The 16,088-nt window shown below is 41.6% G+C and overlaps 1 protein-coding gene across 6 annotated transcripts in view; it reads left to right on the top strand.

Moving 5' to 3' along the window:
• Positions 1 to 3,378: 3,378 nt before the first annotated feature.
• tom1l2b (target of myb1 like 2 membrane trafficking protein b) overlaps positions 3,379 to 16,088 on the top strand; it is a 79,970-nt gene continuing 67,260 nt past the window's right edge. For all 6 annotated transcript variants that reach the window (XM_080206487.1, XM_080206486.1, XM_080206484.1 and 3 more), the window contains exon 1: positions 3,379 to 3,452. In XM_080206487.1, the coding sequence (XP_080062613.1) occupies positions 3,401 to 3,452 (52 nt within the window). In that variant the 5' untranslated portion in view covers positions 3,379 to 3,400. The remainder of the gene's footprint in view (positions 3,453 to 16,088) is intronic.

The raw sequence follows: 16,088 nt of genomic DNA, 5'->3' as shown, positions 1-16,088 counted from the left end.
ACCACAAGAAAGTGGCTGACTCTCAATTGCCCTCTGAAATGGCCTAACAAGCCATTTACTTTCAATCATCAAAGCAATGCAAGGTGTCTAGTAGCACTTACTCAGCAAATAACCTGCTCAGTTGTTTCCACCAAGGTCACATAGCTCCAGATCTCATTACAGACCTGGTTTAAACACGGACAAAAGGGTTGAATTCCAGAGGTGAGGTGAGAGTGGCTGGCTTTGACAGTCACTTTCCAAGAATCACTCTCAAGGCATCAAGGAACTCCAGCAGAATTGAAGTAAAGGGGGAATAAGTATGTGGGGTTACAGGTATAGGGCTGGGGTGGGATGCTCTGTTGAAGTATTGGTGCAGACTTGATGGGCCAAATGGCCTCCTTCTGTACTGTGAGGATTTTCTGATTCTGTGATTCCAAATGGGAATCGGGGGAAAACTCTCCACTGATTGGAGTCAATCGAGCACAGAGGAAAATGATTGTCATATTGGAAACCAATCATCTCAGTCCCAGGATATTACGGTAGGAACTCCTCAGAGTAGTGCGAGGCCCAATTATTCTCTTCTGCTTCTTCAATGACCTACCCTCCAACACAAGATGAGAAGTGAGGATATTTGATTATTTCACTATGTTTAGTACTATTCACAATTCCTCAGATGCCAGAGTAGTCCATGCCTGCATGCAGCAACACCTGGACAACATTTGGTCTTGGACCAACATGAACAAGTGTGCCACAGAAATGCCAGGCAATGACCAACAAGACAAGAGAATCTAACCATCTCCCCTTGATATTCAATTGCATTACCATCATGGAATCTCCCACCATCAATGTTCTTGGTGGGGGAAGGGATTAGTGTTGGCAGTGGATGTTACCCTTGACCAGAAACAGAACTGAAGCAGATATATAAATTCTGTGGCTACAAAAAAAGGTTGGAGGTTGGAAATTCTGCAGCGAGTAACGCATACCCTGAATCACCAAAGCTTGTCCACCATCTAAATGGTACTAATCAAGAATGTGATGGAATACTGTCCACTTGCCTGGACGAGTTCAACTCTGCCAAGAATGATGAAACTCAACGCCATCCAGCTCCAAGCAGCCTGTTTTATTAGCACCCATAAGACATCAGAGCATAAGTAGGCCATTCGGCCAAACGAGTTTGCTCCGTCATTCAATTAAAGCATGACTGATCTGATATAATAATCCTCAACTCCATTTTCCTGCCTTATCTCCACAACCCCATCTCCCTACCATCTTAAATATTCACTTCCTCCTACACCTATGCACAGTAGCAACAATATATACCATCTTCATGCACTGCAGGCTCCTTCCAAACCTACAGATGCATCAGAACTCCCATCCAAGTTACACACCATTCTGATTTGAAAGAATATCACTGCTGCTTCACTGTTGCGGAGGTCAAAATCCTTGAACTCCCAGCCTAACATCACTCACTGTAGGTGGGCCGACACCATGTGAGCTGCAGAGGCTAACCACCATTTTCTGAAGGCAATTTGAGCCAGGCAGTTAATACTGACTTTGCCAGTGATGCTCACTTTCCATGAATAGATAAAAAAATGTGTAAAGGTACAAAGAACAGCATGTGGTAACAAAACAGTTATTAAGAGCAATGAAAAGTAAGTATACTTGCAAAAAAATCAAAATAAAGGAAAAATATTTTACAAATGTATAAGAAAAAAGGTATTGTGAGTCCCTTGAAAATGGATAATAGTTATTTTTGTCAATGAAAATTTGGTTCTGCTGGTTGAATAATTACCTTGCATCAGTACTCAGTCAGGCAAAAGTTCAACATACTGGACAACCAAGGAATTTAATACTGAATCAGGGGGTCACCAAAATTAATTGCAAGCAAAACCACTGCAATGAAGAAAATGGCACTAAAGACTGACAGACCTAAGGGCCAGATGGTTTCCATGCCTGATTTCTAAAAGCAGATGAGAACATTGCAAGCACCCTAAGCGTAATTTTCCAAAGTTTTCACAATTTGCAATTTCTTCAGATTGAAAAATTGTGTATGTCACTCTGCTATTTAAGAAAGTTTATTAAGAGAGGAACTAGGGAATTATAGACCAGTCAGTCAACCAACTCAGATTCTAATTAAGACTAGAGTGATAGAACAACTTGTAAAACTGAAAGAGAACTTGGATTTGTAAAAGATCCAAAACTGAGTACAGAGACAGCTGCAATGTGGCCGTCTCAGACCACAGTTTGGTCTATCACTGGCTAGGAAGGTGACCGGTAGACCTGAGGGAAAGGGAGTTGTAAGGTAATCATTGTGGGGAGGGAGTTGAAGGGATAATAGGGGAGGGGGGGGAATAGTTTCTGTAAGAAGAGGGGCCTGAGAGTGGAGGGTCTGGGAGGGGAGTGGGGAGATGGGTAATCTGGGTACGCCATTCTCTTAGCCCCACACAGATAGTAAGCAATTATTAATTAAATCAGCAGGAAATCCAACCAATAACGATGAATTCCTGGGGAAGGAGAGAGAAGGCTAAGGAGCTCGACCAAGCTAGGTCGCCCACTCCCCCAGGCTGTCATCAGCACCCCCACATCGTGCTTCAGAACTCTGATCAGCCTCCTCCTCGCAATATTTACTGTCTTCAGCACCCCACATTCCTCAGGTACAATCAGCAACCTTCCCACCCCAGTCCCCTGGCGAAGTATCCCATATTTCCCTCCAGAGTTAGTCACCATACTCCTCAGGGGGTGTTTTGAGGACATTCCTACAGCATTCCCGTTGTTCTGCCGGGAGTCTCCTGTTCCCAGCAGAGTAGTTGCTTCAGGAGTCTGGTATGAGGCGACATGTCTGAGAGACTAACATCGACCACCGGACCCGAAAGTTGAAAAGGTAATCAATCTGACATTTCCAATCTATTGGAGGCAGAATTAACACTTGCCTTCGCTGTTGTTGTAGGTTTTTATCTGTATGGAATTAACCATCTATAGTGCATTCATTCTGCAGCAAGCTGGCTTGGTCAGGCTTCGTTCTGTTGCTAGGATAAACATCACGTGCCTTTGGCCTCCTCTCTCTCCCTGGCAAAGAATAACATCATCATTGGATATTTCGTTTAATTAATAACTACTTAGCGTCATGTGTTAACGGATTTTTTTAGGGAAAAAGACGCAAATCTATAAATATAAGTTTAAGGGCGAGGAGATGGGCAAAATAATTATCCGAAAGATAACGACGCACAAACGTGATTAAAAGGATTGATTGACATAACAATCAACCAATGGCTGGACGGAATGGAGGGCGGGCGTCACGGTGCACGGGATTTCAGCCAATCAACGGGAAGGGAGAGGCGGGACATGCTCTTGCTATCAAAGTAGGTTGAGGCGAGGCTGACGTCACCTGCATCCATTGGATGTTTGTGGAGGAAGAGTCAAGATGGAGTTCTTCATCGGGAATCCGTACAGCACTCCAGTGGGACAGTGTATAGGTGAGTGCTTCACATTTCGGCCCCCCATAACACAAAATACTCTACCACGCTTTATCACCGCACACTTTATTCCTCAAGTCCCGTCAGCATTTTTTTCGTTGTTTTTAGATCGGTCTCACGGGGGTGCCGTGTCAACGTCTTGACGTTTAATCTCCTTCAGGGTCTTCTTCTTTGATTTAGTTTTTATCTTTTTTAAAAATCACGATCACTTAAGTCTTTTTTTAATGAAGAGTGTTTTGTGTGAAATTTTTTTTCAGGGTGATGCATGGTGTAAGGGTGGAAGTTCCGCCCCCAAAAAAGTGTTTGTTTACATTTTTGCAATGTCATTGGAAAGCTGTTCGGCCCAAGGATTCCCCCCCCCCCCCCACTAAATTTTACAAATGGACGTGTTCACCTACTTGCGCGTTGCAATTTTAGGAGCTGTCAGAGATTGCCCTAACCGCTTTGGTCCTGTTTGTAACTGCTTGCGACTGACACCAGCTTGAACCGTTTTTGATTTTATTTATTATTGTCACATGTATTAGTATACGGTGAAAATTATGCGCGATACAGACAAAGGATACTGTACGTAGGGAAGGAGAGAGTTTAGAATGTAGTGTTACACTAATAGTTAGGATGTAGAGAATGAATAACTTAATTAAGGTCCATTCAAAAATCTGATGGCAGCAGGGAAGAAACTGTTTTTGAGTCGGTTGATAGATGATCTCAGACTTTTGTATCTTTTTTCCAATGGAAGAGGGTGGAAGAGAATGTGTCTGTGGTACGTGATTATACTGGTTGCTTTTCTGAGGTAGTGGAAGCGTAGACAGCAATGGGTGGGAGGCCAGTTTGAGTGGTGGACTGGGCTTCATTCACAACACTTTGTAGTTTCTTACGATCTTGAACAGAGCAGGAACCATACCAACTTGTGATGCAAGTAGAAAGAATGCTTTCCATGGTGCATCTGTAAAGGTTGGTATGAGTTGTCGTGGACATGTCAAATTTCCTTAGTCTTCTGAGAAAATAGAGGCATTGGTGGGCTATCTTAACTATAGTGTCGATATGGCAGGGACCAGGACAGGTTGTTGGTGATCCGGACACCTAAAAACTTGAAGTTCTCGACCATTTCTACTTTGTCTCCATTAATGTAGACAGAGGCATATCCTCCACTACGCTTCCTGAAGTCAATGTCTGTCTCCTTTGTTTTGTTGATGTTGAGGGAGAGAGTGTTGTCATCACACTTGATTCTCTACCTCATTCTTGTGTTCTGTCTTGTCATTGTTTGAGATCTGACCCATTACAGTGGTGTCATCAGCAAACTTGAAAATCAAGTTGGAGGGGAATTTGGCAACACAGTAATAGGTGCATAAGGAATTTAGTAAGGGGCTAAAGACACAGCTTGTGGAGCACCAGTGTTGAGGATGATCGTGGAGGATGTGTTGTTGCTTATCTTTACTGATTGCGGTCTGAGGGTTAGGAATTTCAGGATCCAGTTGTAGAGGGAGGAGCTGAGCCCCAGGCCAATGAATTTGGAGGTGAGTTTCGTAGGAATAATCGTGTTGAAGGCTGAGCTGCAGTCGATTCATAGGTGTCTTTGTTATCTGAGTGTTCCAGGGTTGAGTGCAGGGTCAGGGAGATGTCGTCTGCTGTGGACCTGTTGTGGCAGTAGACAAACTGTAGTGGATGCAGGCAGTCTGGGAGGTCAGAATTGATTCGTGCCATCACTAACCTTTCAAAGCACTTCAGAATGATGGATGTCAGAGCCGCCGGACGATAGTTGTTAAGGCGCGCGGCCTGGCTTTTCTTTGGTACCAGGGTGATGGTGGGGGTCTTGAAGCAGATAGGGACCCTCAGATTGTTGTACAGAGAGGCAAATATCCCCACCAGTTGGTCCATGCAGGATCTGAGTGCTGGTCGGGTACCTCTTCCAGGCCAATGGGTTGACCTTTCAGAAGGCTGCTCTGACGTCTGCAGTGGTGATCTTGGATCCAAGTTCATCTGAAGCTTCCAGGTTGGAGGGCGTGCATTCGCTAACTTCTTGCTCAAAACAGGCGTAGAATGCACTGAGCTCATCAGGCAGGGGTGTATTGGTGCCAGCAATTTTACATGCTTTCATTTGTCGAGCCTATTATGTCTTGCAGACCTTGCCGCAGTTGGTGGGGGTCCATGTAGCTAGCCTGGGACTCCAGCTTGTCCAATGCATTCCTTTTGTTGTTTTGATTTTATCCTTCTGGTAATGTCAGCTTTATGGCAAATGAAAGAGAATGTCATTTTAGAAACTGAAGCTAAGTGCTTATCTCAGGTTTGATTTGTTTACTCCCAATCTTGATGCAAAATGTTTTGTTGGGTGACCCATGTGTTTGCTTGATTTGACTGGATATAACCTAATGAGCAGATCCAAAGAGCCTAAAGCAAAATGGCTGTACCAATTGTGATGATTTGTTTTGGTTGATTGCTCAAAAAAAACACCAACTTCCCAAGTGGTTTTGATTAGGACTACAAATCAGCATGCAGACTTGTTATAAGTATCATTCTTTTCCTTTCCCCAAAATTGAAACATTAAAATCTTTTAAGTAATACCAAATGATGACTTGCTGTATTTATATGATCAATAGATAACTGATCTAAATGTGGGCTTAGGGTAGTGTAGTTTAATGGTCATACACGTTGTAGATATTAAATGTTTTTTAAAATGCAAAATGGGTGTCTAAGGATTTGTCAACCTTAGTGCTGATGTTTTGTGCTGGGTAAGAAGCTTTAAGCTTCTTGGTCTTCCTAAGCTTATCTTTTTCCTTTTTGGGGGGGCTGCCCCTCTTAATTTGTCCCTAAGTTAATTTGAGTTGGTTTTTACTCGTTTTGCTCATAAGAACTACCTAATCAAAATTTTAAAGTACGCTAACTTACTGAAATATTGCTAAGCAGAGATCCACCAAAAATAACTTGAAGGCTACAATTTCAACAAGTCATTTATATTTGTCTTAGTTAAATATAGAGCAAACAATTTATTTAGCGATATACAAAAATTATATTGCTCAAAATGAAAATTTCTTAAAGCACAAGATCTCCCAATATTCAGCATGAATCCTCATTAAACTGGCAAGTATCTTTAGAGACATTAAAGTTGCCGATTGTGAGAAATGGGGAAATTCCTACTGATGGAGTTTTGTAGACGAGATAATCGTCAAAGTGTGAAGTTGTTTTTTCATTGCAGAGGAGTCCTTTGTGATCTTGAATCCATTGAGGTTGTGTAGTTGACCCATAAGCTTGATATTGGCACTGGACACCAAAATGGACTACAGTATTTGATATTTACTGAGGTACAAAAGCGTATTGAAAAAATATTCCCTGAAGGTGGTTAAGCAAAATTTGATCCATCATTCAGTATATGCTACTTCACATTGAACAGTTGTGCTTAACACATGACTCAAAAGGAAAGTTTTGTACAAAGTATTTGATCCTGTCTCCACAAGTTAATTAACTTGTATTTACATAGTTCATTTTGCGATCTTAGTATTCACCAAAAAATGCTGTGCTAATGTAGGAAATACGAATCAATCCATGAGCAGCAAGGTCACACAAACACCAGTTGAGATAATTACCAGATGTTTGTGATACTGGTTGGGGTATAAATATTGAATGGAACAATGGGAAATCAGTCCTGCTTTGCTTTGAACAAGATCCATGGAATCTTAAGTCCACTTGAGAGGACAAAGGATAACAGATTACTGTTTCCCGTTTCATCCAGAAACTGGTACTTCCCTGATGTATAACCTGGATTTTGTACTCAAGTGACCTCTGGCTCAAAAGGGAAAGCCAACATTGTGCTGCATCTGACATCCAAATCTTCAATTCTCTTAAAATACGTTGGTCTGTAAATGGCCACAAATTTAATTTTAATAGTATTAATGATGTGAAGCTGTGCACCTAGACATAAGAGGTGTAGTTTTTTGGCAACTTCATAGCAACACCACCCTTCTCAAATATACACACTGCTGGTGATGATGGAAACCACTTTAATTGGACATAGACAAGCTGAAAGTTCAAAAATGCTTGTTTTTTTGGTCCCACTTTGGTCCTTTGGCATATGCTAATGGCAGTGACTGTATATAGTTTTCTAGAATATGCAGATTGCTAATTTCCAAGGGTGACTGTACTTTAAAAAGTTAAGACTGGTGCCATACTATTGTGTAACAAATCTCACCCAATAAGTTTGTATGTAGTGAGACACATGGATCTCATTAGTGACAGTGAAATTAAATGCTTTTAATTTTGTTGGATGATGATTTGCTACTTTGTCAATTCTGTAGTTGACTGCATCTTTAACTTGCTATATTGGTTTCATAATCATCATAAAAAGCAAATTACTGTGGCTGTTGGAATCTGAAACCAAAAGAGAAAATACTGGAAACTCTCAGGTCTGGCAGCATCTGTAAGGAGAAAAGAGCTGACATTGAGTCCAGGTGACCTTTTGTCAAAGCTGTCAAATCATAATTGTCATACCTGCCATGTGAATGGCCTTATTGAGAAGTCTACAAGGTTGAAGTTGTTGCCAGATAATGAAGGTTGATGTTTAAAATTAAATTTCTAGCAATATTAAGAAGTTCTGCTGCAGTGAATTTGGGAGTGTCCTGTATTTCAAATTGATCATGCCAATGACAAAATGCTTTTTGAGTGAAATCCTATCTGAATTGCTTCTAATTCTAATCTATACTGTCTGACCAGCATGATAACCAGGCAGATCCAAATAAAGGCAGTCGTAAATGTACATAATTTTGTTACTGAAGCAATTCTGACGATTTGTGCATAGCAGGTTGTTGCAAACAATAACTCTGGCCAGAAATTCTTAACGTCAGCACTAAATTACTTGGTCTTGTAAATCTGCCCACTGTTTTTTATAGGAAAAAAGGCAACAAATAATGGATCCGTGCACGGGCTGAATTCAGTTTAAATGATTGTACCTGCCATGATGCTATTATATCTTTTGGATTTTACATAGCTTACATTAAAATAAGTGTAAAATTAACAGCTTTGGAATCTTAATCCCCCCAAAGATGTTTTTGCATCTTTATTTTTAGACACCACTTATTTCAAAGGATCTTGGTTGCTTAATTTAATACTGCAGTTAAAATGGGTATTTGTAAAAATTTAGACTGGCTTTAATTTAACTGCATGCAGTCCAATTACTGGATCCCAAATTACTAAAAAAAACTTAGTTTGATATAGATAGAAACATGAGACAAAGCATTGAATTAGCAAATACTACCAGTTTATTCAATACAAGCAAAATGGAACAACCAAAGACTAATCAACTTAATGAACTAAAATGTAAACTAGTAAGAGGAAACAAAAGGTAAAATATACTTAAAACCCCACAGTTTTCACACCTTCATATGGTTGACCAATCCAGAAGTGGAAAACAACCTCAACCTTTCACACCAATAGGTCTTCACATCTGCCTTCAATTTAAAAACTGCATCTTCCTAGGATCTAAGACGATAGGAATGCATTGCTGTTCCAAAACATCACAATCTGCACTGAAAATAATTTCTCCTCTTCCTTCATAAGGTGTACACAACCAAGATGATTCCCATTTTTTACCTAAAGACAACTGTTGGCTTCTTAATCCATGTCAGAAATGGCTAATAGGTTAATCTTGGAAGGGGTAATTTAGTTGGTTCGGATTTATTACACACATTGCAACCAATTGGTATTAAGTTTAAGGCAAAGATACTTCTAATGCAATCATCTGTTGCCAGTTGGTGATTGTTACTACTGTATCAGATTAGTTTGTAGCAGATGGCTAACAACACCACATGGCTTCTTTCCTGCCCATATGTTAATTAAAAATGTCCTTTAAGATTAAATAGTCAAGCACACTAAATCCTAAAGTAAAATCTATAAATTATGCTAGCTTGCATTTAATTTTCTAATGCCTTTTGTTAGAGACCAGATTAGAAACTCCATGTTATGAAGTTTCATTCCAGGTGTGAGTCTGTTGACTCACTGGGAAGTTCTTATTTAAAAAGATTTTCACAAGTTTCATCATAACAAAGAATTACTGTAACTTTTACCAATTGAAGTATTTAAATATGATGTGATATAATTCTTAGCTGCTAGCTATCCCTATTAGTTTCAATCTAAGCAAAACCCTGAGGTAAACTCCTCTTCAAAATCCATCAGTAAAAATGCACAGACTTGCATGAGTTGCCAGTCCTCTAGAATTTTAATACCTCTGGTCAGAGATATAGAGAGATACTTGTCTTCTGAATCTCAGAGAATAGCCTCCAGAGAAAGACCTGTCTTCAAACAGAACTGTCTTCAAAGTGAGTATATTATCAAATAAATAGGTTGGACTAAAACCTGGTGTTGTCAGACTTTTTACTGTGTTCAAACAGAACTCCAGAAACGGGGGGGGGGACAAAACACCTCTTGCCTTTTGCAAACCTCTGATAAGTTCCTGGAGGAGGAGAACAGAGAGAGAGATGCTGCTTGCCTGCTCGTCTCTCTAAGCCTAGCCCATTCATAAGAACATAAGAAATAGGAGCAGGAGTAGGCCATCTAGCCCTTCGAGCCTGCCCCGCCATTCAATAAGATCATGGCTGATCTGAAGTGGCTCAGTTCCACTTTCCCGCTTTCTCCCCATAACCCTTAATTCCCTTGCCTACCAAAAACCTATCTACCCGTGTCTTAAATATATTTAGCGAGGTAGCCTCCACCACTTCAACGGGCAGAGAATTCCAGAGATTCACCACCCTTTGAGTGAAGAAGTTCCTCCTCAACTCCGTTCTAAACTGCTCTCCCCTTATCTTGAGGCTGTGCCTTCTAGTCCTGCTATCCTTTCTGAGCGGGAAGAATCTGTCTACCTCTACCCTATCCATCCCCTTCATTATCTTATACGTCTCTATAAGATCCCCCCTCATCCATCTAAACTCCAACGAGTACAGACCCAGTCTATTCAGCCTCTCTTCATACTCCAACCCCCTCATCTCCTGTATCAGCCTAGTGAACCTCCTCTGCACTCCCTCCAAGGCCAAAATATCCTTGCGCAACTGCGGCAACCAAAACTGCACACAGTTTTGGTCATTTTGATACTTTGGAGTGTGGGATGGAAAAAGTAGAGAGGAGGTTGGACATGAGTTAATGGAGATGAGCATAGATTTATCTCCAGTGATCTGCTGTTAAACAGTTCTCACTACAGATATTTACTTTCTCACTATCCTCAATGTCACCAGTGTCCTCTCCGCTCTGTACTGGAGTGCTACTTTGGTCAGCAGCAGAGCGCTTAAGTTGGAGTTGGTGACTGAGGATGTTCATTGAAGAGGGCAGGAGATGCTCCGTTCCTTTTCTACCTTTCATAGGAAGAAGAGCACTGGTCTTGGTAAGTAGGACCTGATGAGTATTTCTACTGTCCTCAACATACCCTAAACTAGAGGAAGTAACCCTTAACTTAAGGGTTAAGTAAAATATATAATGGAATAGAACAATTAAACAGTTAATTAGAATACATTAAGGATGGCAGGACAGTTGAGTTGCAGCAGCATTTGGGAGCTCCAGAATGCCAGGGTAAACAAGTCCGCAGTGAATGTTTGAAGTTTGAGCAGCTTTGGCTCAGAGTTTATGAGCTGGAAACTGAACGACTAACTGTGATGCACCACAGTAGGGGAAGGTTGTGCGCCATGGTGCTTTTTCCCCCCTGTTTTCTCTGTACAATAAAGGGTGATTGATTTCAGATGAGAGCAATACCCTGCATACCTGGCTTATGACTCTTCTTGGGAACTCAAAACCACAATGGTAACAGTGGTTGAACTATAGCCTTCATTGAGCAGCCCATTGGTGTCCTAAAAAAACAACTGAGATGAAAGGACAGGAGTGATGGCCTGTCATAATATGGGCTTGGATGAGTGTCCTCCTTGGCTGTGTGTGCTCAGCCCTGCATAACTTAGCATTGTGCTAATATTAGAGAAGGGCTGTCTGCATGATGGAGGAGGCCATTTAGTCCCTGAAGCCTGTTGTGCCATTTAGTATGATCATGGCTGATCTGACAGTGATCTCAAATCTGTATCCCACCTATTCCCGATAATCTAGCACCCTCTTGCTTAGCAAGAATCTATCAAACTCTACTTTAAAAATATTCAAACACTGCTTCCACCACTTCTTTAGGAACTGAATTCCAAAAACTCGTGATGCTCAGAGGAAAATTGCCACGTCTCTGTTTTGAAAGGGCAATCTCTTATTTTTGAGCAGTGACCCCTAGTTCTCCCAGAAAGGAAAACACCTTCTCCATATCCACCTTGTCAATCCCTTCAGGATTTTGTATGTTTCAATCATGTTGCCTCTTCCTCTTCTAAACTTGAGTGGATGTAAGCCTAGCCTGTTCAACATTTTCTCATAAGACAACCTGCCCATTCCTGCTATTAGTCGAGTATACCTTTTTTGAACTGGTTCCCACACATTTACATCCTTCCATAAATAAGGTGACCAATACTCTAAATGTGGTCTCACCAGTGTCCTGCATAACTGAAGCATTTATATTCAATTACCCTTGCGACAAATGACAACATTCTGTTAGCTCTCCTAATTGCTTGCTGTACCTGCATACTAACCTTTTGCGATTCGTGCACTAGAACACCCAGATACATCTGAACCTCGGAGCTCTGTAATCTCTTCCAATTAGACAGTTGGGTTCTTTTTTAAATTCTTCCTGTCAAAATGGACAGCTTCACATCTCCCACATTATACTCCATTTGCCAGATTCTTGCCCACTCATTTAACCTATCTATATGTTTTTGTAGTTTCCTTATGTCCACTTAGAATCATCATAGAATCCCGACAGTGCAGTAGAAGGTTATTCAGCCCATTGAATCTGCACCGACTCTCCAAAAGAGTGTCTTATCCAGAACCTGCCTTCCACCCTTTACCTGAAATCCTGTACATTTACCCTGGCTAATCCACCTCACTTACTCATCTTTGGATATTAAAGGGCAATTTATCATGGCCAATCCACCTAACCTTCACATCTTGGGTCTTGGGAGAACCTGGAGGAAACCCATGCAGACACAGGAAGAACATGCAAACTGCACACAGACGGTCACCCAAGGCCAGAATTGAACCAGTGTCTCTGGCATTTGAGGCAGCAGTGTTAACCATTATGCACTGTGCCGCCATAACTTACTTCACGATTTACTTTCCTACATATTTTTTCTGTCATCAGCAAATTTGGCAACCATCCTTTCAGTCAATCACTTATTCAAGTATATAAATTGTAAACAATTGAGGTCCCAGCACTTCTCCCTGTGGTACACCACTCATTTCATCTTTCCAACCTGAAAAAAGATCTATTTATGCCTATTCTCTGCTTTCTGTTAGCCAGGTAATCTTCTATCGATGCCAATATGTTGCCCCCTATAAAATGAGCTTTTATTTTCTGTGCTAACCTTTGTTGTGGCAAATGCCTTCTGAAAATCTAAGTACAGCACATGCCTTGCTTCTGCTTTATCCAATACATATGTTACTTCTTCAAAGAACTCCAATAAATTGATTAAACATGATTTCCCTTTCACAAAACCATGTTGACTCCTCCTAATTATGTTGAGCTTATCCAAGTGCTCTCCGATAACTTTAACAGCTTCTAACATTTTCCCTATGTCAGATGTTAAACCAACTGATCTGTAGTGTCCTGCTTTCTGTCTCCCTTTTTGAGTAATGGAGTTTTATTTGCTGTCTTCAATCTAATGGAACTTTCCCTGAATCTAGGAAGTTTTGCAAATTAAAATCAATGCATCAGTTATCTTACTGGACACTTCTTTTAAGATGTATGAGTGAAATTTACAAGGATGCAGAATCCTGCCAGACCACAGCTCCAACTATTTGCTTAGCACCAGTTCTCTGACTGTAATTTTCCTGAGTTCCTCCCTCTCTTCCATTTCCTTTTTTATAGCTGCTTCTGGGATGTTACTTCTATAGTGAAGACTGTTGTGATGGTACTTAAGAAGTGGCCCCAGAAATAGTAGATCCATTGATGGTTATTTTCCAAAATTCTTTGGACTCTGGAGGCTAGCTAATGTAAGCATGCTATTCAGAAAGGGAGGGAGAGAGAAAACAGAGAACTGTAGACCAGTGAGCCTAACATCAGTCCTGAGGAAGTATAGATTTCACAACTCGGCATTTGGAAGGCAGTGGTATACTCAGACAAAGTCAACATGGATTTGCAAAAGGGAAATCATGCTTGATGAACCTACTGGAATTTTTTGAGGACGTAACTTGTAGTGTTGATTGAGGAGAACCGATGGATGTGATTTGTTTAGACTTTTAGAAGGCTTTCAACAAGGTCTCACATAACAGACTACTATTAAAAGTTAAAGCACATGGGATTGCAGGTAATATCTTGACATTGGATAGAAAGCAGGTTAGCAGATAGGAAGCAAGGAGTTGGCATAAATGGGTCTTTTTCTGATTGGCAGACAGTGGCTAATCTTTCTAGATTTTCAGAAGGCGTTTGACAAGGTACCTCACGAGGTTATTGCAGAAGGTAAGGGGGCATGGAGTTGGGGGTAGGGTGTTAGCGTGGATAGAGGATTGGCTGTCAAATAGGAGGCAGAGAGTGGGGGTCAGTGGGTGCTATTTGGATTGGCGGTTGGTGACTAGTGGAGTGCCCTAGGGGTCGGTGCTGGGGCCTCAGCTTTTTACCATTTATATAGATGATCTGGAGGAGGGAACCGAGCGTATGGTGTCGAAATTTGCTGATGACACCAAGATTGGTGGAACGGCAAATTGCGTGGAGGGTGTGGAGAGTCTGCAGAAGGATCTAGATAGGCTGGGCGAATGGGCCAGGAACTGGCAAATGGAATTTAATGTTGGCAAGTGCGAGGTGGTCCACTTTGGTAGGAATAATGGTAGGAAGGACTATTACTTACGTGGCGAAAAACTGCAGCAGGCGACGGTGCGGAGGGACCTTGGGGTCCTTGTGCATGAGTCACAAAAACCCAGCCTGCAGGTGCAGCAGGTGGTCAGGAAGGCTCATGGGATGCTGGCCTTCATAGCGAGGGGGATTGAATATAAAAGTAGGGAGGACTTGCTGCAGCTGTATAGGGCACTGGTGAGGCCGCAGCTGGAGTACTGTGTGCAGTTTTGGTCGCCGCACTTACGCAAGGATATTTTGTCCTTGGAGGGAGTGCAGAGGAGGTTTACTAGGCTGATGCCGGGGTTGAGCTATGAGGAGAGGCTGAATAAACTAGGCTTGTACTCGTTAGAGTTTAGAAGAATGAGGGGAGATCTCACTGAGACATATAAGATGATGAATGGGATGGATAGGATAGAGGTGGAGAGACTCTTCCCACTCAGAAAGGACAGTAGGACTAGGGGGCACAGCCTCAAGATAAAGGAGGGGGCGGTTTAGAACGGAGTTGAGGAGGAACTTCTTCACTCAAAGGGTGGTGAATCTCTGGAATTCTCTGCCCGTTGAAGTGGTGGAGGCTGCCTCGCTAAATATTTTTAAGACGCGGGTTGATGGGTTTTTGATAAGCAAGGGGATTAAGGGTTATGGGGAGAGGGTGGGAATGTGGAACTGAGTCAAGACAGATCAGCCATGATCTTATTGAATGGCGGGGCAGGTTCGAAGGGCTAGATGGCTTACTCCTCCTATTTCTTATGTTCTTATGACTAATAGGGTTCTGCAGGGATCTGTGCTAGGACCCCAACTGTTCACATTGTCTTTAATGATTTACAAGAGGGAACTGAATGTATTATCTCCAGATTTGTATATGATGCAAAGTTGGGTGGGAGGGTGAGCTGTGAGGAAGATACAGAGATGTTTCATTGTGATTTAAGCAGGTTGAGTGTGTGGGTATCTGCATGGCAGATGCAGTATAATGTGGATAAATGTGAGGTTATCCACTTTGGTAGCAATAATAGGTAGACAGATTATTACTAGAGTGAGTGTAAATTGAGAGAAATGGATACTCAATGAGACCTTGGTGTCCTTGTGCATCAGTCACTGAAAGTAAGCGTGCAGGTACAGCAGGCAGTAAAGAAGGCAAATGGTATGTTGAGGATTTGCGTATAGGGAACGGGACACAATTGTAAAGGGCATTAGTGAGGCCGCACCTGGAGCATTGTATGCAGTTTTGGTGTCGTTATCTGAAGATGGATGACCTTGCTAAAGAGGGAGTACAGCACAGGTATACCAGGTTGATTCGTGGGATGGCAGGTCTGTTATATGAGGAGAGGCTAAGTCATTTAGAATTATATTCACTGGAGTTCAGAACAGTGAGAGCAAATCTTATGGAAACTTATAAAATTCTAACAGGCTTAAAAAGAAAGAATGTTCCAGTGGTGGGGGAGTCCAGAACTAGGAGTTATAGTTTGAAGATAAGGGGTAAACCTTTTAGAACTGAAGTGAGGAGAAATTTCTTCACCCAAAGGGTGGTGAATGTGTGGAATTCACTATGACAGAATGTAGCTGAGGCCAAAACATTGTCTTACTTCAAGAAGAAATTAGATATCCCTTGAGCCACAAGAGTTATATCGGAGGCAGTGGGGAACAGGATATTGAATTCAATGATCAGCCATGATCAAGGTGAATAGCGGAGCTGGCTCAAAAGGGCCAAATAGCCTACACCTGCTTCTAATTTCTATGTTTATATGTGAATTAAAATCTCA

The sequence above is a fragment of the Carcharhinus amblyrhynchos genome, chromosome 18 (assembly GCF_965287045.1).
Source record: "Carcharhinus amblyrhynchos chromosome 18, sCarAmb.v2.hapA, whole genome shotgun sequence".
Lineage (NCBI taxonomy): Eukaryota > Metazoa > Chordata > Chondrichthyes > Carcharhiniformes > Carcharhinidae > Carcharhinus > Carcharhinus amblyrhynchos.
This window is presented reverse-complemented; position numbering and strand designations above follow the sequence as displayed.